This window comes from Pelophylax lessonae (assembly GCF_965119305.1).
Source record: "Pelophylax lessonae genome assembly, chromosome: 9".
Lineage (NCBI taxonomy): Eukaryota > Metazoa > Chordata > Amphibia > Anura > Ranidae > Pelophylax > Pelophylax lessonae.
In genome coordinates this window covers 240,586,023-240,608,943 of record NC_138776.1, presented here as the reverse complement: position 1 = coordinate 240,608,943, position 22,921 = coordinate 240,586,023, and the positions used below count along the sequence as shown (strand labels likewise).

Below are 22,921 nucleotides of genomic sequence, written 5' to 3'. Positions count from 1 at the left end.
TATTAAACCCTTTGATGCCAGTTGCATATATGTGGCCGCTCGTCGGGTGGTGCCTTAGCGCCGAGCGGTCCTGTTAAAAACAGCCCGAGGATACTGGAAAGCTCTCGATGCATACTAGCAATCAGGAGCTTGTGGTGATCATGTGACCACCAATCACGGTGGTCACATGATCTGAATGCTCACCTCCCAGCTTTTAGAACTCTTAAACGGCCGGGAGGTGGTCAATGTAAAGAGGTTAACAGAGAGATAAGCTCGTCAGACTGTTGCTTCTCCTTTATCTGTCCAACCACAGGCTGGGGGACGACTTCTTGATCTGTCCAACCACAGTCTGGGGGACAGACAAGATCTACAAATGGTACTGAACTTCGGCAGGAAAAAGCGAGGTCTCCTGCCCTTGCAGGCAGGGCTGTGTAAATGTCAAGACTGAACAGAAAAAAAAACAAATCCTATCAGCAACCAACCCGATTTGGACTGTCCCTATCCTACTCCAATACGGGAGGCTGAAATCTTGAATCTGTTCGCTGCAGGTAGCTTCTACTCTTCAAATATGAAAAGTAATGCAAATATCATCATGGGTATGATGTGTGCCAGTGTGTTTGAAAGACAGTAACATTGGCCATTATGCAAGTGGCCTCTGATGCTGCGCCAGCCATGCTGTTGAAGATATTTGGTCCTCAAAGACTCAACTGACTCCATTTTATTTCTTAAAATGAATATTATGACAAACATATTTTAAAAATAACCAAATAAAAAACGTGAATACCATCCCTGAGTCTTTTCTTTCAAAGCTTCCGCTGTCTACCTTATGTGGTAATGGCAATGGAAAAATAATTTTTCTTTACAAAAATATAAAAATATGCTCCCCCAGGTCAAATACTGCCTGCATTCCCTTGGCCAAAAACACACGTGGAAGCCTTGAAGGTCTATGATTCCTCTGGCGTCTCTCCAACATTGCTCTGTCGCATGATCCGAGATTTGCGGGCTTGTTCTACTTCCTGCAGACGCTTAGATACAAGTCCTGCTCCTTCAAGCACGGCCACCGATTCGGACTTTGATGAAAGGCCCGCTCGCGTGTTCTCTACTGGGTGCTGAGTCTGAAGTTTCTTTTTGCGTCTTGCTCTTCTACGGGATGCTGAGGATTGAGAGCGCGGGGACGAGGAGGGAGAAACAAACACCTAAAAAATAAACAAAGGAGAATTTACGACTATGAAATCCCTTGTGTGGCAGCAGAGTCAGAATAGACTTAAATTTACCAGAAAGGTAGGAATGGAATTCTAAAACTGAATTTTGATTTTTATTGATTAAAGCCGGATACAAACATTGGCTGACTTGGTCGGTCTGTGTGTACTCATCTCCTCTTCTCTGACGTCTTTCGAACAATCATGCTGAAAAGCTAGCATTCGACCAGCACTTGCAGCCAATAGCTGTAGTGCTGATCTGTGTATTCTGAAAGGGTGGTGAGTCAGAATACAAAAATGCAGCTGGGGAGATCTCTGCATCCACATTACTTGTGTGGATGCGGGTATTTTTTATTTTTTTTCCCTGTTTACTCCACTAATTATAAAGTTGGAGGAAGCAGGGGAGGACTGGGCCAGGGGGCAGGGGGGAAATTGCCCCCTGGCCCGCTCTGATGCCCTGTAAAAAGGCTGCACAGCTTCTGCCACAGAAATGCCAAAAGGATTCCTGGTGAAGAGAAGTAAAAAGTCCCCGCTGCTGACCTACTGAGTGCGGCATGGATGGTGTAAACTGTGTCTGAGCAGAAGCCGGTTCTATGCCCCACTTGAGACTCTCCCCCGGCCAGCCCGAACCAAGCTGTCCCAGCTCCCCCCAACCGCCCCCCTGCTGGCCAGGTTGAGAACCCGGATTCGGCTGGTGGGTAGAGAGTACCTGGAGCAGAGATTCAGCCTGGAATGGGGGTCAGAAGGAGGCCAGGAAGAGGGAGAGTGGAAAGGGGGGTCTGAGTTGCTACACCATGGGCCTATGGACTGTACTTGCTCCCTGGGCCAAAGGTTGCCAGTCATCCCCTGGGAGGAAGCGCTTTACTAGAGTTAGGGCTCTTTCACACTGGGCGGATCCGTTTAACCAAATCTGCTTGCTCGGCGGGGATCAACCCGCTGATCCCCGCTGAGCAGGCAGATGGCAGGTCTGTCTCCGCTCACTGTGCTGAGATGGACCTATTAGAGTCCTGCTCTCTTCTATGGGGAGATCGGATAAAAACGGACCACCTGTCCATTTTCATCTGATCCTCCAAAACAGATGGAAAATAGGGTCACCATCCGTCTGGATTTGGCGGACAGGATCGGATGAGATAGCGGCGGGTGTTAGCAGACATGTCACCGCTGACATCCGCCACTCCATAGGGGTGAAGGGTTCGATCAGGTCCACCTGAAAAACTGGAAAATTTGTACACTAGCTGAAAATGTTAAATTATTGCCTGCATAAAAAAAAAAAAAACAGCAGGATGGAGTTAACATACTCTACTGTGTAACACCCACTGGTGATAGCAGGTATTAAAATTCGATGCGACTTTGACGTTTTGTGACTTTAGCTTTGGCCAATTATATCAAAACAGAGTGCGACACATAATATGGAACTTACAAAACCCTCTAAAAGTTACAGCCAAAGCCGCAAACACTTCCTTGCAAGTTTTTGAGATTTTAAAATTGCAGTCTATGGCACTCGCGGCAAAGAAGATGCAAAAAAAGAAGAGCAAGAACTATTTTTTTTTTTGTAGCAGCAATTAAGATGGAAACAATTGAAATTAACGGTTTTGACTTGTCATAGGGCTGTGTCCACATTGCAGCAAGTCGCATGAGAAGTTGCACTAGTGAGAGCCAGGGCTTCAAAAGCATGCAAAAAGCCAAGCAGTGTTTAGACAAAGGCAGGCAGTGGGATTACTGTAAAGCATTAGTAAATGCAAAAACGAAATATATTGAATGTTACCAATCATATGTTGTGGTTACATTAGTTTTTTTTTTTCCTTTATTTTTACTTTATGATCGGCCAGTAGCCCACCTCCTGTATTAGGATGACTACATTCACTCCTCCAATGCATTTGTGGAGGAGCAACATAGCCAGCCTTGGACAGCAGTGCTGCCAATCATTTAGGAAGGTCCACAAAGACATGGATCAACAAGGGCGGAGGAACTTGACTGGCCTGCACAGAGTCCTGACCTCAACCAGATAGAACACCTTTGGGATGAATTGGATGAGAAGGCCTGGTTCACATTCTCTGCTCTAACATAAAAGCCTGACCTCGCAAATGCACTAAGAATGGTCAAACATTCCCGTAGACACAATTCTAAACCTTGTGGACAGCCTTCCCAGAAGAGTTGAAGCTGTTATAGCAGCAAAGGGTGGGCCAACGCAATATTGAATCCTAAAGACTAAGACTGGGATGCGTGTGTAAAGGCAGGAGTCCCAATACTTTTGACAAAAATACTTTTGACAAAAAAAAAAAAGTATGTGTTAAGCAGTGGTGCCAGTCACAAGAACCCAACCTTGCTCTGTCGCACTGCACTATCCAATGGCCACACCAATGGCTGATCACGTCACTCCTTAAAAAAACTAAAAAAAATAAATAAACACTTTCAATTTTTATGCAATCAGGCAGGCCCTTGCGCCACATAGTTGAAGGTAAATCTAAAGGAAATTGTATAAGACAATTGTATAATGTATGGCCAGCTTAACAGTCCTCAGCCCATAGACACACCCTCTGATGAAATTGGCCATAATTGGAAGATAAAGTCTAATCATGGTGAAACAGGACAAAAAGGTGTGGCTGTGGGGTGGGGCTATAAGACAACAGGAATAAGGCCCCTTTCACACAAGCGGACCGTTCAGATCTCCCTTCGTTTTTCAGGCGGATCTGAACGGATGCCCCATGCATCTCTATGGGGCATCGGATGTCAGCGGAGACATGTCTGCTGACATCCGATCCATCAAATCCGGACGGATGGAAACTCTATTTTCCATCCGTCTGGCGGATCAGATGAGAATGGACAGGCGGTCCGTTCTCATCCGATTCCCCCATGGAGAACAGTGGGGACCTGACAGCTCTGTCTCCGTACACAGCGCGGAGACAGAGCTGCCATCCTCCTGCTCAGCGGGGGATCGGTGGATCGATCCACCGCTGAGAAAAAACGGAGTCCGCCGACTCTTCCAGAGCTGGTTACAGTTTTGAGATAATTTCTTCATCTGGCAGATTGTTATGAAAAGCCAATCACAAAGCAGGAAGTACAGAGCTTTGAATAATAGCTCAATGGACAGTGTGGCCAAAGGAAAACCTGAACCGGTTTCAAAAGGCAACTATGAATTTTAAAGCTAAAAGGATAAAGAGAAAAAACAATGTTACACGATATTACTAATAAAAGGCAAAGTCATTTTTGGTTATTCTTCCACTAACCTCATCCATTGACGTACTCTCCTCGTGCATTGCAGTACATTTTGTATTGTTCCTTGTGAAGGATTCTGCCAATTCGCCATCTTGCTCATCCAGGTAGAGCATATTTGTGCTCTCGTCTTGATCCATTGAAGTATCGTTTCTCTCCAGCAAGCTATCACCCAGGGATGACAGACTATGCAGTTGGTTTGATAGGTTATCCTCCTCTTCAGGCACAGAGTCAAAGCCTTCCAGTTGGCTACTGCCCCTGTCGGAGGCAAAATTCTCTCTTTCTACTGGCTTGCCTTTCAACTCAGGGGTGGAGTCAGTAACCTCCATCTCACTGATAGACCTCATAAGAAAACGCAGGTTCATCTTTTGTTTAGGGGCAGAGGGTAGTGTAGTCAGAGAATCCGGGGGGCTGGGGTACCTCGAAATGGCAGGTGCGGAGCTGGGGTCCCACAAATAACTGTGCCGCTGCTTACTGTATTCAGTGCCCAGGAAATGTAAAAAAAGAAGGGATAGAAAAAAAAAAGTAATTATGTACAGCAAAAAAAAGCATAAAATGTGAAATATTGTAAGAAATGCCTAAGAGTCGGTTCACACTGAGGCGACACGACTCTGCACGACTTCGGGGGCGACTTGTGCATTACCATGCACCACGACTTTGGAGCGACTTGCATGGACTTCACATAATGAAAGTCTATGCAAGTCGCTCCGAGGTCGCCCCAAAGTAGTACAGGACCCTTTTTCTAAGTCGGAGTGACTTGTGTCGCTCCTATTAGAACGGGTCCTGTAGCGCAGTGGTCCTCAACCCTGGTCCTCAGGGCCCACTAACAGGCCAGGTTTGCAAGATAACTGAAATACATCCCAGGTGATATAATTTGCTACTCAGTGATTGCAGTATTCTAGTCTGCATCTCCCCAAGGTAATACTTAAAATCTGGCCTGTTAGTGGGCCCTGAGGACCGGAGTTGGGGACCACTGCTGTAGCGGTCAATGGACCACGAGGGAGCGCGACTTGTCAGGCTGACAAGTCGTCTGACAAGTCGCGGCAGTGTGGACCGGCTCTTAAAGTTAAAGACCAAAACCCAAAAACAAAAATGTAATATATTGTGGATTACAAGTCAGATGTGGTGGTTGCCTTCGCTTTTCAGGCTTCCTTCCATTATTTTCACTTAGTGATTCTGCCAGTAGCCCTTCCTGCTCTAGGGTGATAAAGCTCACAAACCATACTGAATCATTGGAGGAACCGGGACAAGGTTGTCAGCCTTGGACAATAAGTGTTATTTGGACTACAGACCACCTCACCATCGCTTCTTATCCATAAAACATGGGGCAGGTTCTGTAGTCCACAGGAATAGCTTAGAACAATGCAGCTGATAAGCGTGCAGCATAAGGCAGTTAACTGCACACAAGAGATCAGATGAAATTTAAAAAGGTACCCCCAATGATGTCATATCTGACGAAACACATAGGGAGGAGCTGGAGGTTGTATGCATTTACTGCTGCTCGAAAATCTGGGAGATGTAGTCTGAGGATTAAAAAGGTATTTTGTTCACTTACATAAAGAATAAAAAAAAAACACTGGTGTATTAAAACAGAAAAAAAAAAGATTATTAACATTAGAATTTAAAACTAAATAATAAAATGTGCATTTTTTCCCCAGTTTGAAAAGTATTATTTTAAAACAACTACTTTGACTATGGATATTAGGTACAAAGTCTACTCACTGAGTTATCCTGTATACCATGATTAAAAGCAAAAATTAAACTTGGGGAATCAAAGGGAAAAAAGGGAAAAAAAGTGAGAAGCTAAGAGGTGGGGGGTTTGGAAAGGAGGAAAATAGGGAGTTGGTGGAACAACATTCTTTTTTATTTTATAAAAATAAGGGAACAATGAGGATATTGCTCACAACATTGTACAATTCTGGATGCATTAAAGTACATTTAAAGACAAAAATAGATCATTTTCTTAAAGTCCATTTGGGGTCCAGAGAATTATTAGGTAATATAACAGGTTTATAGTGCAGCCTACAGGAAGAAACCGGGTTGCTCATTGAAGCACTGAATCAAACCAAATATTTGCAACAAAGCACAAACCCAAAAAGAGTACTGTAAAAAAAAAAAAAAAAAGTAAATGAGAAAAGAAAGTATAAAGTAGGAGTAGTAGGATTGGCTGTAGATAAAGTATACTCAATTTTTACAAAAGCATTTGAGACAGTTCTCCACACGGCTAATGTGGAAGGTAAAAGTCTACAGGTTTGGAAAATTCAGTTTGTAAATGAATAGAAAACTGGCTAATAGACCGAATTCACAGAGTAGTGGTTAATGATTCATAGTGAAGGCCTCTGATGAGGTCTGCTGATGACAAAACACGTTAGGCGGGACCTGATGTATGACACAAGCACTCTACTAGCCTCCATTTTGATTGAACTGTTTGGATGCTCATTTTTACTTTGGTGTTTGTAAGTACATTTTAAAAAAGTATTTTCCACTATTCCTTGCATACCTCACTATGGGAGATTTTTTTTTTTTATCATCTCGGTGAGCCTTATGTGATTGAGGAGTTTATGTTCAATCGTGCAGCTGCTCGTTTGAACCTACAAGATCAGCTTATCGATGGTTCGCTCTACCGGATGTTCAGTGCTGAGTCGTGGATACTTCTATGTCACACGCTCATATGACCGCTCTATAGCTTGAGGGTCCAACCTTTCTGGTCAGGAGGCTGGCTGGAAACACAGTGGTAGTGTGGGCATTTCTCATTGCCCTGAACCTGGTGTGGAGGGCTTTCATATTTCCTTCCCATATTCATTATATGAACTTTATTAGTTATCTTAAACATCCATCATATGAGATTTGAATGTCATTTTAGATTTCTGATTCATACTGTAATTTTTAGTTAATGATTTATACTCTGAATGGTCTAAGGCTATTAGTAGTGTACCATTGGTGTATTGGGACCCCCTTCTTTTTTTTTTTTTTTTAAATATTCTTGTTTTATGTCCTGCCTGGGACCATTACTTTTTAACCTATTTATAAATTATACAGATTTGGGGATTAGAAGTACTACTTCTGTGTTTTTTTAGACAAGCTATGTAATGGAATCCTTACAGGATGTCTCCAACTTACAACCAACCTCAATACACTGTTGAATTAAGCAACTATGTGGCAAATGAGGTTTAAGGTTGATAAAAAAGGTAAAATTATGCACTTGGCGGCTAAAAAGATGCATTCATCATACGTACTAGGAGGAGCACTACTTGGTAGAGAAGGATCTGGGTGTTCTGTTATTGACTTATTAAAAGCATGCAATGCCAAGTTGCAATTTCATTATCTGGAATATGCAGGTTTGGGCACCAGTTTACCCAAATATTGGGGACATTTTAAAAAGTGAGTGCAGAGAAGGGCAACCAAAAATAATAGGAGGCATGGATGACCTTGTTTTTTTCACATTGCACACACGATCAGCAGATGATAGGTGCAATGCCAGGCTGCTGCAGACTCTCAGTAAGCATTCTCCCTGTATCTCCTTGTATGGGCAGCGTAGAAAGGCAACCGCGGGTCACTGTTTGGGTTAGCAATCTAGGCTTGATTTTTGCTGAGGCAGGCATGCTGATTGCACGCCTGTGGGCTGGGTTCATAAGCTTCCCAGGGTTAAAGCTCAGGGCTCCCAGTTGGAGATGGCTCCACCCGGCAGACAGGAGGTCTGGCCGAGGAGTCAGGAGGACACTACCCTACAGACACGGGGTCTGTGTATGGGAGTCAAGAGGGCTCCCACCTACTCTAAGAGAGAGAGGTTGCAGGTGGCAGTTTGAGTGTACATGTCTGCAGGTGGCAGAGGAAGTCCGCAACAGCACAGCGTGAAGCTGATCCCAAGAAAAGCTATAAGGAAGCTTGACCAAAGGGTAATTGTGTTGGTCTGAGCAGCAGCCCTAAGGCCTAGGTGTGAGACCTGAAGCAGCTGTGTTACAAGTAAGCCAGGAGGCTAAACTATCAAATTACCGTTATGGTGAAACCCCCTGCGAGGGAAAATTCTGTTGTTTAACTTTCTGTTCCTTTAAATAAAAGTGGGATGCCACTGCAGACTGGAATGGCACGATTTCTTGAAATCGCATGCACCATTTGAGTTTAATCACCCTGGATCTTTACAGCAGGCAGCTACTGAATGGCAGGAGGAATCAATTAACTACAAGAGCGCTCACCAGCACCCTCATAGTAGCCGGCAACCGCAATGGCTGACGTAACTTGTAGTCTAATTAATTCACAGAAAACTGTTAATGAATAACGCGGCTGTGTGGGGGGAGCCCCACATGACTGCGCAGCTATCAAGTTGTGCCAGCGGGTGTAGGGAGAAGATCCCCCACCTGCTGTTACAAAGCAGGGAGCGCTGCTACAGCAAGTAAAACAAATCTAAAAAATGGTTTCAAATATATCAGTAGTAAAAACGTTATGAATGAACAAATACACTACCATTCAAAATTTTGGGGTCACCCAGACAATTTCATGTTTTCCATGAAAACACACTTTTATTCATCAAAGGAGTTGCAAAATGAATAGAAAATATATAGTCAAGACATTGACCAGGTTAGAAATAAGGATTTTTACTTGAAATAATAATTTTGTCCTTCAAACTTTGCTTTCATCAAAGTATTCTCCATTTTGCAGCAATTACAGCCTTGCAGACCTTTGGCATTCTAGCTGTCAATTTGTTGAGGTAATCTGAAGAAATTTCACCCCACGCTTCCTGAAGCAACTCCCACCTGGAGCTACTCCCACCTCCAGGTCACGGCGCAAAAGCCTAGCCCATTCAGTCAGCATCTGCGATACCAGGGCAATTGAGATATTGGCCTGAGTGCCGATCCAGCCAGGGTGTACACAATGCAGGCCACAGCCTCCGCCTTCATGTCAGCTGGGTCCTTAAAGGCCGGGGACTCTTTAACCGGAACCATGGTTGTCTTGTTTAATCTGGAAACCGGAGGGTCCACCACTGGTGCAACAGTCCACTTCTTAAGAAGGGACTCCTCAAAGGGGTATCGCCTAGCAAATCGCTTAGGGACCCCAAGGGGACGCTTTGGTCGTCCCTACTCTTTAGTGACAACTCTGTCAAAATAGGAGGGGAAAGGGAACACCTTTTCCGCTCTGGATGGTTTGTGAGTGCCAAAGAGAACCTGGGCCTCCATCTTTAAGGTCTCATGCACAGCTACAATAAATGCGTCCACCAGCGCCTTTTCGTACACTGTTGCAGAAGAGGAATCCTCCTCACGATCTGAGGATTCAGGGCGCGTGGTCGCAGACCCAGCAGGGTGACCCATGTCCGCGGTGGCAGAATCAGATTCAGGATCTGATGAGACAGATAAGGCAGGGGAAAACGGGGGTGCTTTTTGCCAGCCCGTCTCCCAAAAATCACCTCCACCCAGGACACGATGGACTCCAGGACTGCCATCAGTGCATCGATGGTTGGATGGGACCCGGGAGGGCCCTGCAGTCTCAGAGAGAGGAACAAGTGGGGAGATGTGCTCCAAATACTCCACGAGTCACCAGTGGGACCCCCACAAAAAAGTGTAAAACACTGCTAAGGGACACCCCCACCGCTCCAGCAGCACCTCTCGGTCACCAGTAACAGAGCACCTAATCGATCTTCAGCAGAGGGAGACGACCCCACCAGACTCACCACCCAGCAGAAACCAGGCACCACAGCCACCAGGAGAATCTGCACGTGCGGCAATCAGGAAATGAAAGGAGCCAAGCAGTCAGCAGCAGGGGAGGAAGAGGGGCTCCCACCGCCGAAATCGCCGCCCAGAGGGCTCCACTGTCATGGCTGCTGCTTTTTTCAGGGGCAAACCACCGCAAAATTGCCGCCGGACTACACAAACATGGCCGCCGTGCATTGAGCACACAGGCTACAAGAAAATGGCCCCACGAGGCTTCCAGGAGAGATACCTAGGCCTCAGAAAACGGCACAGGCAGGAATGGGCGGCCCTGACAGGGGCCTCCACCAAATACAGTCCCCCCACCGGCAGCACAGCACCCTGTCCCCACCCCAGGCGGTGGACCAGGCCAACCCACAGCGTCAGTGAAGGAGGGGGGGCGATATGGCCCACAGGGACCACAAGACCAAGGACGAGGGTTCCTAATGGGAAGGAGGGGAACCCAGAGGTCCGACGGTCCCATGGAGGGGCCCACATCTACCCCAAAACCCTCCGTGGGGAGAGGGGAGGGGACAGCTACTCACCATACCCGGAACCAGGCGGGCACCGCTCCAGACAGAACCCCTCCCATTGAAATGGGGGGCTGTCGGCCAGGAGGAACGCTGCGACTCGGGTGGAGGCCCGGTCGTATGCGACCTTGCGAGGCGTTTAACTCGCAGGCCAGCCCTCGTCCGGTGGGGCTATGTCCTTAATCCTGACTAGGCAGGAAAAAAACTGAGTACCTATAGCAGAGAGAGGGAGTATACTCCCTGGGACTGCCCATAGGCGTAGCCAGAATTTTTTCTGCCTAGTATCCTACTCCTGTAGGGGGCAGTATGGTTAAGAAGATCAGGAAATGTGTTTGTCAATGAACGAAAGAGAAATTATATTACACCTAAACAGCTATTCACCTTGCACCCAAGATGCCCTGATATGTCTGCAGCTGTCGCAGGAATCCAGCATTCGGTTGGACGATGCTCCTCCTCTCTTTGACATGTTTCAAAGCTTGTTCCAGTGTCCATTCATACTCCTTCATGGCATAAGCAATCACTGTGGAGGCCGAGCGGGACACCCCCATCTTGCAGTGTACAAGGACGCAGGTGTTCTGGCGTCTGTGGAGGAGAAAGAAGAAAGGGGTGATGTGTAATGTGACTTCAGAGAGAAGGTTCTGCTACATACAACCATTTCCTTTATGGCATTATTCAAGAAGGTGGAAAAACCCTGTACAAATTCTATTATATATTGTACTATTGTGTAGAAGGTTTCCCAGAGCTTACATATTTCCATAGTCAGAATGACCTGCTGGTGAATCTGAGAATGCAGTGTATCCTTCCCATGACTGCAATGTTCTACAACAACCAATAAAATATGATACTTTTTCAGGGTTAGGCACGCTTTAAAGAAAGGTCTCAAGGAGTTCTGGTCTTTATAAAACTCCTATATTTGGAAAAGGAAGCCATCCAACATGATTCAGGGTCAGACCCCTTCTTCAGGGCTTAGAGACTGGATACAATAAATAGCAAACTGGAAATATTAGGGATTCAGTTTGGGACAGTTAACATATAAAATCCCATCAACCATGGAGTGGGAATGAAGGGCAATGGACAAAGTTTGTTGGGGGGGCCTTGCTTAACCAACATGGAGTGAAGACAATTTTTGGAAAGTATGTCGTTTATTTTTACTGGACCCTAAAATTCTCTCTTTTTTAGGTAAAAAATTAATACAACACATGCATCTTTTATACTCCCATTTTATCTACATATAGTTTGGTTTCCACAACATTTCTAAGCCTAATTGATACAATCCTCCTATAGTGATTAAGATGTGTAAGTGGGGCTTAACATAAAAAAAAAAAAAAAAATCATCTTTAATTCTATATTTTTTAGAGCAGTTTGTGTTAACACTGGAATGGGACTTGGTATCGGGCTCATAAAGGGTCATTCTGCTAAAACTGAATAGTTCAGCTATGCCTGGACACTGGCAAGGTGATTCTCCCATTTCTCTAGGACTTTTTCAGTATTATGTGTATACCAGAGCTCCTAACTTCACCCACCCAGGACTGGATTTCCATCACCGAAGCCAAAGGACACACAACCTCAAACACCCGAAGCAAAACCCTTCTGCAAGGATCACGTGTAAAGAACAATTTCTTATTTTATTGGTCCTATCTTAGCTTAGTATATTATGGACATGCAAAGTCTATTCTGTCAAAGACTTATTCTTTTCATTATGACCAAGAACCATAAAGACTTCAGGTGCCGCTTCAAACAGTCTTCCTGTGATACTCAAGTGACTCCCATTGAGAAGGTGCTGGTGGTAACAGAGCCCGTCCCATCTCTGTTTACACAAATGGAAAGAGGGAGGCTGGAATGCCGCACACCCAGATGTAAAGAAGAGTAAGGCTCCGTTCACACTTGAGCGATCCGGATCGCGAGCGGAATCGAGCGACAAAAATTGCAACCGCAAACGCTCCTGGATCTGTGCCAAGATTTAGTACATGTCATCTAAAGTCCCAACCCTTTCCTCTTTATAATTAATTAGGGATGGAGGCACATGGCATGTATGAACTTGCGCCTCATTCAAATTCCCACATTCCCCCCTTCTATAGATTTAGTACAGGAGCCGCTTTGAAGAGCGGAGGGAGGCATATTTAAATGAATGGTACCACTCCAAAAAACACTCCATTAAAAAAAATAAAAACGAGCTGCAGCAGCTTACGCTGTAGATCATTTAGGTGTGAATGGAGCCCTAAAAGCGGGTTCATCCCGACCCATTCCACATCATGCCCACAACCCATTTTGCATCATAGGAACTAGGCCCCGTAGGTGGGGCGACATGCATGGGGGGGGGGGGGGGGTGATCTTGGAGGAATCAGGCTGAAACCACTTTTACTCTTTACTAGTGTGGCGTTCCATCCTTTCTCTTTTCAGCATTCATTGCACATCCTAAGAGCTGTGCAGTATACATTCCTCGCTTCGGAAGCCAGTTATCGAGAACTGCTGTATATACTCAAGTACAAGCCGAGTTTTTCAGCATGTTTTTTCATGCTGAAAAAGCCCCCCTCGGCTTATACTCGAGTCACGGTCTCACTTACCTTTTCACAGGTCAGTGCGCATGCGCCGCCACCACTGAGGAAAGCCTGTACACGTTCGGCTATTCCCGGCGCCATTGTTAAATGTAAGGCGGAAAGGTAAGTGAGATTCCTCCGCAACACTGCAGGTTAAGGTAAGTGAGACTCCTGTACCTTGCCCGCAGCACTGCATCTCCTGTACCATCAGTGCCCTATATGTGCCATGCCTGTACCATCTCCTGTGCCATGCCCACAGTCCTGCATCTCCTGCACCATGCCCGCAGCCCCTGTTTTGGGTCTCGTGGTGGTCCAGTTGGGTCAAGTAGCTGCTGCATTTCCCACCCTAGACTTATACTCGAGTCAATAAGTTTCCCAAGTTTATTGTGGTAAAATTAGGTGCCTCGGCTTATATTTGGATCAGCTTATACTCGAGTATATATGGTATGTGTGTGTGTGAACAGGAGTTGCGCCATCCATGGCTGCCCATCGGGTGAAGAGAAGTGACCGGGGACCCAGAAAAAGAGGTGAAGATGGCAGAGGGTGAAGTGGCAACTGCAAGCCTGAATCTGTCAGTGCTGGAAAAGGACACTTTTGTATGCAAGTGCGCCATATAGTGAGCTAATTTTACTCAGAATATTTTAGTTCCATTTTAAATGATTTAAGTCATCAATAGTTGCTCTCAACTGAATCAGTCTTTCATCAAATTGGTTATTTTTATTGTGCTGTGTATATCAACTAGAGATGGGCTCAGGTGTGTTCGGGATCCTAGTCTCAACCCACCTGCCCGATCCCATCAGGAAGCTGACATTAAACACCGCTAATTACAGAAGTTTCCTGATCTGTGAAGCTGCGGACTGGGAAATGTCTGACTGCTTGTGATTAGTGGTGTGCAGTGTCGGCTTCCTGGTGGGATCGGGCAGGTGGGTTGGCACAAGGATCCCGAACATGCCTGAGCCCATCTCTAATAGCTACTTTCAATACTTGCTGATTAAATACTGCTATCACCCCTTGCACAAACAGCTGAAACATTAAATCAGACTTACAGTGGAATATGGTAATGAGTAATGAAGCATGGAAGGAAGACCTATTGGTTTACCCTTGGATAATATATAGAGAAACCAATCTATCTAAAATATAGTTGTTTCCCGCTTGTTAGATTCCTTCAGCACAAGAACTCCAGAGTCTTTGAGCAAAAATGACATCATGATAACCTTATTGTTCCTTATGGATTCAATACAAGTTCCTAACATATTAAGCTTTGGCCAAAACATAGCACTGATCTCTTCTTCGTCCTGAATGGATGCTTGCTACACGACTTTACAGATGCTAAGCTCACTATAGCTAGGGCTTGGAAATGCCCCATCCTCTGTTTCGAGGCAGTAAAGAACCAAGTGAACAATATAATTTTTTAAAGAAAAATTTACAGCTATACTAACGGACTCATGACAAGTTTCTTCGAGTTCGGCTACCCTGAGCAACATATGTCAACCCATCAAGATTTGACAATCTTTTTGTACCCATTTGATGTAACTAGCACTATAAGCCCCCGGGACCTCCACCCTCAATCTCTTTTCCCACTTTCCTCCATCTTCTCCCCATCCCTCTTCTTATCTTACCTCTCTCTCTCCCTAATCTCACTACCCCATTTCTGAACTTTCCCTTTACCATGGCAGTTTTCAGTCCATTCCACCATTGCTGCTTAGGCACTTTTGGTTATTCCACATTACCAGCTGAGCCTACACATGTGACCTCTACTCCACAGTGGTCACAATCTTCCTCACCCCTTTCACTGTAAACCTATCAAAATCCTTGATGTTGACGTATTGTTACTTATACGTACCTTATTATGACATTCAATAGTCTTTTTGTTTGGAATTTGCCTTAATTATATTAGCAGTCTACTGTACGTATTTTGTACATCCCCAACTATATAAGCTCATTATCCCTGTTTATTGTGAAAGCTGCCAATATATTCCCTTGTAAAAAAATATGGCACAGATGAGAATTAAGAGGTTGGAAAGTGCTGAAAAGTGGTATACCTGTGCTGAAACCGCAATCAGCTCAATAGGAAAAAAAAATGCATAGCTCCATTATCCACGTATCAATAAATGAGGATTATACCCAATTTCAAAATAGGTCAATGCTGTCTGATCAAGAGCAAGATTATTTTTATCATAATTTTTCATACCGGTTAGGCCTCATGCACACAGGATGCTATTTTAACTCTCCTAGAAGCCAGCAGCATTTTTGCAGAAAAAAAGAAACACCTGATGCTTGTAAAAGTGTATAAAGCTTAGCAAAAATTTTTAGGAGCTTTTACAGGCATCACGCTCTTGGGCGTTAATTTATCTCATTGGCCAGAATAAATAATTTATTCTGGCCATTGAAATGATGCTCAAGCACCAAACGTTTAGGCGCCTTTAGCAGCTTTTAGTAGCGTGAAGCGTTTTTTCTGCCTTAACCACTTAAGCCCCGGAAGATTTTACCCCCTTCCTGACCGGGGCCTATTTTGCAATTCGGCACTGCGTGATTTTAACGGACAATTGCGCGGTCGTGCGACGCTGTACCTAAATGAAATTGACGTCCTTTTTTTCCCACAAACAGAGCTTTCTTTTGGTGGTATTTGATCACCTGTGCAATGTTTTGATCATGCGCTATAAACAAAAAAAAGAGCGTCAATTTTGCAAAAATAACAATATTTTTCACAATTTTTTATATGAAATTCCCCCCCAAAAAAATGTAAAAATCAAAATTTTTTTAACATTTTAGGCCAATTTGTTTTCTGCTACATATGTTTGGTTTAAAAAAAAAATCGCAAAAAGCGTATTTTGATTGGTTTGCGCAAAAGTTATTGCGTTTACTAACTAAGGGAAAGATTTTTGTCATTTTTATTGTTTTTTTTTTTTAACGAGTAATGGCGGCGATCTGCAATTGTTTGTTTGCGCTACTGCGACATTGCGGCGGACAGATCGGACCCTTGACTGACATTTTTGACACTTTTGGGGTTACCAGTGACATTACTACAGTAATCAGTGCTATACATATGCACTGTTACTGTAAAAATGACACTGGGAGGGAAGGGGTTAACTTTATTGGAGAGGGAGGGGTTAAGTGTGTCCCTAGGGGCGTGATTCTTACTGTGATTGGATGTGGCTTTGTGTGTAACACCACAGATCAACGGTTCTACATAGCAGGACCGAGTGATCTGTGCTTTTACACAGGGGAGAATGACAGGCGGCTTTGTTTACATTAGCCGCCTGCCTTTCTCCCTCTCTACCCGACGATCGTGAGTGACCGGCGGACATTGGGTCCGCCGGTCACACGCGCCGGCTTCTTCTGGTACGAGCAGGGGCGGGAGCGCGCCTCTGGCGGCGCGCGTTCGCCCCCTATTCGCTCCCAGGCTAGTGACATACCGGTACGTCACTTTGCCTGGGAGGGGCTGACCGCCGCCGTATATAGTCGGGCGGCGGTCGGCAAGTGGTTAACTCTGCTGCTCCTGGACACACTGGCAGTGGGGTTTTTTTCCTGCCACTAAACACTGCTAAAAGTATGTACACATAGGCTAACATGGAGGGATGTTTAGAGGCAGGAAAAAAAGGTGTACAAAATGGCAGTTAAACTAACAAATACATACACACTGGTAAGCCATAGCATGATGACCACCACTGACAGGTAAAGTGAGAAGGAATAATTATCTCCTTACAATGGCACCAGAAAGTGGGTGGGATATTTTAGGAAGCAAGTGAATGTTGTCACTGAAGTTGAGGTGTTGAAAACAAAAAAATGGGCAAGTTTAGGATGATAATGACTCTGACAGGGGCAAAAATGTTAATGGCTAGACAACTGGGTCAAAGCAACTCCAAAACTGCAGCTCTTGTGAAAAGTTCCCAGTCTGCAGTGGTCAGGACCGAAAAGCGGTCCAAGGAAGGAGAACTGGTGAACTGCCGACAGGATCATGAGTGATTAAGGCTCATTGATGCATGTAGGGAGCGGAGACTGGCCTGTGTAGTCTAATGCAATAGAAGAGCTTCTGTAGCTAGAATTGCTGCAAAGTTAATGCTGGTTCTGATAGAAAGGCGACAGAACACAATGCATCGCAGTTTGTTTCGTATGGGGTTGCGAAGCCACAAACCGGTCAGTGTGTCCATGCTGATCCGTGTACACAGCCAAAAGTGCCTACAATGGGCATGTGAGCATCAGAACTGGATCACGTAGCATTATGGGAAGGTGGCCTGCACTGATGAATCACGTTTTCTTTGACATCTTGCAGATGACCAGTTCCATGCATTGCTTACCTGGGGAAGAGATGGCATCAAGATGCACTATAGAAGAAGGCAAGCGGGTAGAGGCAGTGTGATGCTTTGTCTAGTGGAGTTCATGCCTCAACGGGTCAGGGCTGTTTTGGCAGCTAAAGGGGGACTTTTTGAATATGAGGTGGCTGGTCATAATGTTATTGTGGGTAGTCATAATGTTATGGATGAATGGTGTAAAAGATTATTCATCCTCTACTACTTCTAGACGAAGAAAGTGTGACGTTTGCTACATGACAGTAGTTGGCTATAGTTTTAGGGACATGGGATATGCAAATGTATAGAGTGAAAGAATACATAAAAGAAACAAACCTGACCAAACAAGTGTAGGGAGTAGTGAGTGTAAAAACAAAAAATGAAAAACAGATGTTTGATTGAAATCTAGTAACTCACGAAAGAAGACAGAAAAAAAAAAAAACACACACACAAAAAGGACCACAGAACACATTCTCAACATAAAAACGGAATCAAAAGCATGCAGCAAAGCGAGGTGGAGAACAAACCCTGTGGAGTATTGGGGAAGGCAGCAGACTAGAGAAGATCCCAGGATAAGTAGAAGTCAAACCAGGAAAGCAGGCAGAAAACAGATGTACTTCTACCAATAACCTCCTTTGTGGGAAGCGAGACAGCCATTCAAGCTAGAAAAATGATGGGAATGTCAAGTCAGAAATGAGAAGGTGCAAAATAAAAGTGACTAAAGGTTAATGTGTAACTTCATCATTGACTGTTCTCAGGTAATCGCGTCCTACCATGTTAACCTTCGAGAGAAGCCGGAAAATGTTGAGTTAAAGCCCAACTCTGCACTCCTACCCCCCCCCCCCCCCATCCCAATCACCCCTCTCTCCCATGAAGGACCCCCAAGCTAAATATTATGCTATTTGTTCTACTCACCTATTCCGAAGTCTTAAGACTGGTCATGTGAGGCTGTGGAGTCCCCCATTGATACAAAAAGAGGATGATGTTAGCAGCCACTCTCTGCACCATTACACACAGCTTGCCTACATATTGCTATCTGGCCTGTCCCGGACTGTAAATCTGGTGTTGATACGTCTTGCCTGCATGTTTCTAACTGGCCTGTCCTTGACTGCAAATCTGCTGTTGATACGTCTTGCCTGCAAATTGCTAACCGGCCTGTCCCCCGACTGCAAATCTGCTGTTGATACTTCTTGCCTGCATGTTGCTGACCCAGCTTGTTTCCTGGCTCTGACTCAGTTGGTGATCTGCATTATCCTAAAGCCTCGTACACACGCAACGATTATCGGCCGACCGATCGTCTGTCTTTTGTCCAGAGTTGTGTTTTGTTGGTTGGAATGTGCCTAGACTGCACACGAATTTTCTCGGCCAACAAAATTCTACTTCAGAAGGGATGTCATGTGTTGGTTTGCTTTTTTCTTCTCTGAGCATGCCCAGTCTTGCTCATCAGATTTTTCCCTGTCGAAATCTGTACTGACTGCACGAAAATCGGCCGTTATGTTGACGGCCAACAAAAATTTTATAGTTTGCACACCAGATTTTTTTCGGCCAAAAATCGGAGTTGGTTGTCGGAAGCATCATACTAACAAGCTGAAAATCGTCAGATCAGACATTGGACGAAAATTCCCTGCCAATTTTCGACGCGTGTGTACGGGGCTTTATACTTAAGCCTGCTTGACAACATCGTTCCCAAGCTTTAGTGACTGACATGTCAGCTGCTGATCACAACTATTCTTAACGTCAGCAGCATCAGGGGGGGGATAGTTCTGCTATAAGTTCATAGTCACTGACCTGGTCAGCAGCAAGGGGTTCTGTGCCACCCTATTTCTTACGCCTGTGGCAGAAAAAGGGTTAAAAGTAACTTTGCTTGCGTAAACATTCGACTTACTTGGCAGCGGAAATAAAGTTGTGGGTCTCTTTCCAGTATGGTAGAAGGTTGGTACTCTCTTCATCTAAAACTCTAATATTCAGATATTTAAAAGTCTCAGGAAAGAAGTTGTCAATTTCTCGGGTGACGTTAAGTATTTGAGTAACCCTGGGGAAAAAAAAGAAAAAAAAAAATATTAAAGTATTTGTAAAACTGCAACAATGAAGTGCTTGTATTTGCTCTCTTTAAGCTTATTAAAGTGTTCTATTGCAAAAAAAATGGAAAACTTTGATCCTGCCAAAAATCCTCTGCACTCTGCAGTCCCATCTCAAAGCAGACACATTCTTGGAGTAAACGTGAGATTCACAGAGCGTTGTGATCAAACGGAATAATAGACCCCTGTTTGGGGATAATTTCTACATGCCTCCCCATCTTTGGATGCATAGCTTGGGATCTTGACTGCTTTGGCTGTACCTCCTCTTGATGGTCCTCATTATCTACATTTTTCACCACTCACGCTCCTCCATTTGTATTGTCCCGGGCTTTATAAGGCCATACAAATTTTCTACCTTCCCCCATGTCCGCCTGGGGGGGGGGTTTGCCTGGAGACATCCACTGTCTGTTCACCTAACCTTGCATGTGTTGCTGAGTAACTGTTATATATACCCTCCTGAGGAAGCAGGTTTGCCCTGTGAAACCTGTAGAGCAGGGGTATTGAATTAAAATTCACAAAGGTCCAATCAGTAAAATATTCTTCCAGCAGAGGTCCGAATCGCATGTTTGTGCAATGATCGCCATGTATCCTCACAACCAATCACCTGCTTGTTAACTTGGGTAGCCCCCGCCCTCTGTCCATAGCTGTCCTGCCTCCAGCCGTTAGCTCTGTCAGAATGGCCGTGGTGATGGCTGTGGGCAGAAGGACTCTAAAGGGTGGGACTGCAGGGGTCCGGATGAGACATTAACAGGGTCCGGACCCGGACCGCGGTCCACCATTTAGTGATGCCTGCTGTAGAGGAATATCAGTACTCAACTTTGGTGGAAAATGTTGTCAACTATGGTTTCGCCTAATAGCATTACACATTATTGTGGTTTGGAAAAAACCTCTTTCCTTTTTCTTTCCCCTTCCTCGGTTTGGGGATAAATTATTTTATTATATAGGTTTGTTGTGATGACCTGTACTGATGATGAACATATTGCTCAATTGTCCTCTTTTTTTATAAAAAAAAATATCAGTCTATTTGTTCCTTATGTTTATAGGTATATTTTTTGGTCTACTGTACCCTGAAAAGTCCCACCCCAAACCTTGGAAGATTTGGCTGGTTGTCAGCATCTCTTCTTTTTTTCTGTGACTATATGGGATGTGGGTACTAATAACTCTAATATCCCTGGGCTCTGTCCCATATTTTTGCCCGACTCAAACAATGTTATCAGGACGTTTGTTAGGACTACAGAACACCTCACCGTGTTATAAAGAAGATTGGGGGAGTTCTGTAGTCCTGTCCTTGGGTAACAATGCTGTCATCCTAGGACAAGAAGCGTGTTAGGGAAAAACCATAGAAAATAAAATAAATGCAGCCACCACATCCAAGTAACCCTAATATATTACATTATTGTTTGTTTTGGGTTTAGATAACTTAAAGTGGAGTTCCACCCATTTTCGTAACTTTAGATGTATGTAATCCCCTTTAAAACGACTTTTACCAATGGAAACTTTTTTTTTTTTTTGCTAGTAAATACCTTAATTTCTGCTTTATTCCTCCTCTACTCACTTCCGGGTCCGATCGGCGATTCGCAGTGTGTGCTGGGATGTATTCCATTCCAGAAATCTTGCAGTATTACCCAGGAGCTGAGCTGACCTGCCCCGCCTCCGCCCCCTCTCAGTGAGTTGTACTGTATGCATTGTGTTCAGGACATGCTCTGCCCCGCCTCCTCTCAGTGAGTTGTACTGTATTACATTGTATTCAGGCTGTTCTCTGCCCCGCCTCCTCTCAGTGAGGATATAATGCTTTCAGTCCTCGCTCACTGAGAGGAGGCGGGGCGGAGGCAGGGCAGAGAACAGCCTGAATACAATGTATACAGTACAACTCACTGAGAGGAGGCGGGGCAGAGAACAGCCTGAATACAATGTATACAGTACAACTCACTGAGAGGAGGCGGGGCAGAGGCGGGGCAGAGCACGTCCTGAATACAATGCATACAGTACAACTCACTGAGAGGAGGCGGGGCGGAGGCGGGGCAGGTCAGCTAAGCTCCTGGGCAATACTGCGAGATTTCTGGAATGGAATACATCCCAGCACACACTGCGAATCGCCGAATGACGTCATCGCCGATCGGACCCGGAAGTGAGGAGAGGAGGAATAAAGCAGAAATTAAGGTATTTACTAGCAAAAAAAAGTTTCCATTGGTAAAAGTAGTTTTAAAGGGGATTACATACATCTATGTAATCCAACCTATTAAAAATGGGTGGAACTCCGCTTTAAGCCATGGTACATTATCACACTTCTTCAGTAACGCAAAGCAAACAATGATGAAGTGCAAAGAAGAGATGTATGTGGTTCTGCATCTGTAGCCCAACAGCATGCATCTGAAAAGCACTGATATCCTGGCTGGATGAGAATGTGCTCATGACTTTACTTCTATCATTTATGCTTTCACTTCTGTCACCAAGAGATTCAGGAGACTGTCTCATTACAAGAGACTTATTACATTACTGCGGTGTGTCAGGTGTGATTTAGAGTCTGGAACGCCTAGTACATTTAAACCCAAAATCTACTTTTCAGTATGGTCGACATCATATCCTGCTGCATACAGATTTCTTAAAGATGAATTCCAGGTTTGGTATATTTATACATTGCTACATTGATCCAGTTTGGGCCATTGTAACTATGTATATACCATACCTGGCCGATGCCCCTGGAAGCTGGGAACCACTGAAGAAGCACCGCTACTCAAGTGATCTTCACTTGCTTCCAGGTCCCATGATGAGCAGCTCGCCTGCTGCCTTCTGAAGATAAGAGGTCTTCAGCACAGGTGCCATTCATAGAATGGTTTGCATTTACTGAATGAATGCAAACGTTCTCTGATTGGACGAAGTGGATGTCACTGCCCCGCCTGTCCAAACAGATAAACAATTTGCATTCATTCACTAAATGCAAAGCGTTCTCTGAATGGTGCACGTGCTAAACGGTTGACCTCCTGTGTTCAGAGAGCATCAGGCCAGCCACTCCGCATTGGACCCGGAAGCAAATTGAGATCACTGGATAAAAAGAGGGCCAATGCGCTACCAATGAAGTATAAGACGTGTGATAAAATAAGAGTCATAATCACCCTTGAGAAAGTCACGTGTGGACAGTGACGCAACGCGTCGGGAGGAGCCGGGTGATGTCACTTCCGGTCTATGGCCGTGACCAGAAGCATCGGAATCGCCGCTATCGCGGTTACTCGTTTATCCTAACTTTACTGTAAGTTTACTGGTTGTCCCCATTTATGTCCTTGATATGAGAAGGGGTCCCAAGAAAATTCCATTAGTCCTGGGAAGAGAAGTGGTACGATTAACTAACCGGTCCATACATATGAGTGGGGGATTGACCAGTGATCCATTCCAATCCCTGCAGAGAGGAATACCCAGAGCA

At 44.8% G+C, this 22,921-nt stretch overlaps 1 protein-coding gene across 1 annotated transcript in view; it reads right to left on the bottom strand.

Annotated features, from left to right (window-relative positions):
* Positions 1–242: 242 nt before the first annotated feature.
* SSH3 (slingshot protein phosphatase 3) overlaps positions 243–22,921 on the bottom strand; it is an 84,969-nt gene continuing 62,290 nt past the window's right edge. Inside the window, exons 11-15 of the mRNA XM_082266765.1 lie at positions 19,311–19,457; positions 10,981–11,181; positions 4,406–4,865; positions 338–1,175; positions 243–293 (exon numbers count right to left, since the gene is read on the bottom strand). Coding sequence (XP_082122891.1) covers positions 924–1,175; positions 4,406–4,865; positions 10,981–11,181; positions 19,311–19,457 — 1,060 coding nt within the window. The 3' untranslated portion in view covers positions 243–293; positions 338–923. The remainder of the gene's footprint in view (positions 294–337; positions 1,176–4,405; positions 4,866–10,980; positions 11,182–19,310; positions 19,458–22,921) is intronic.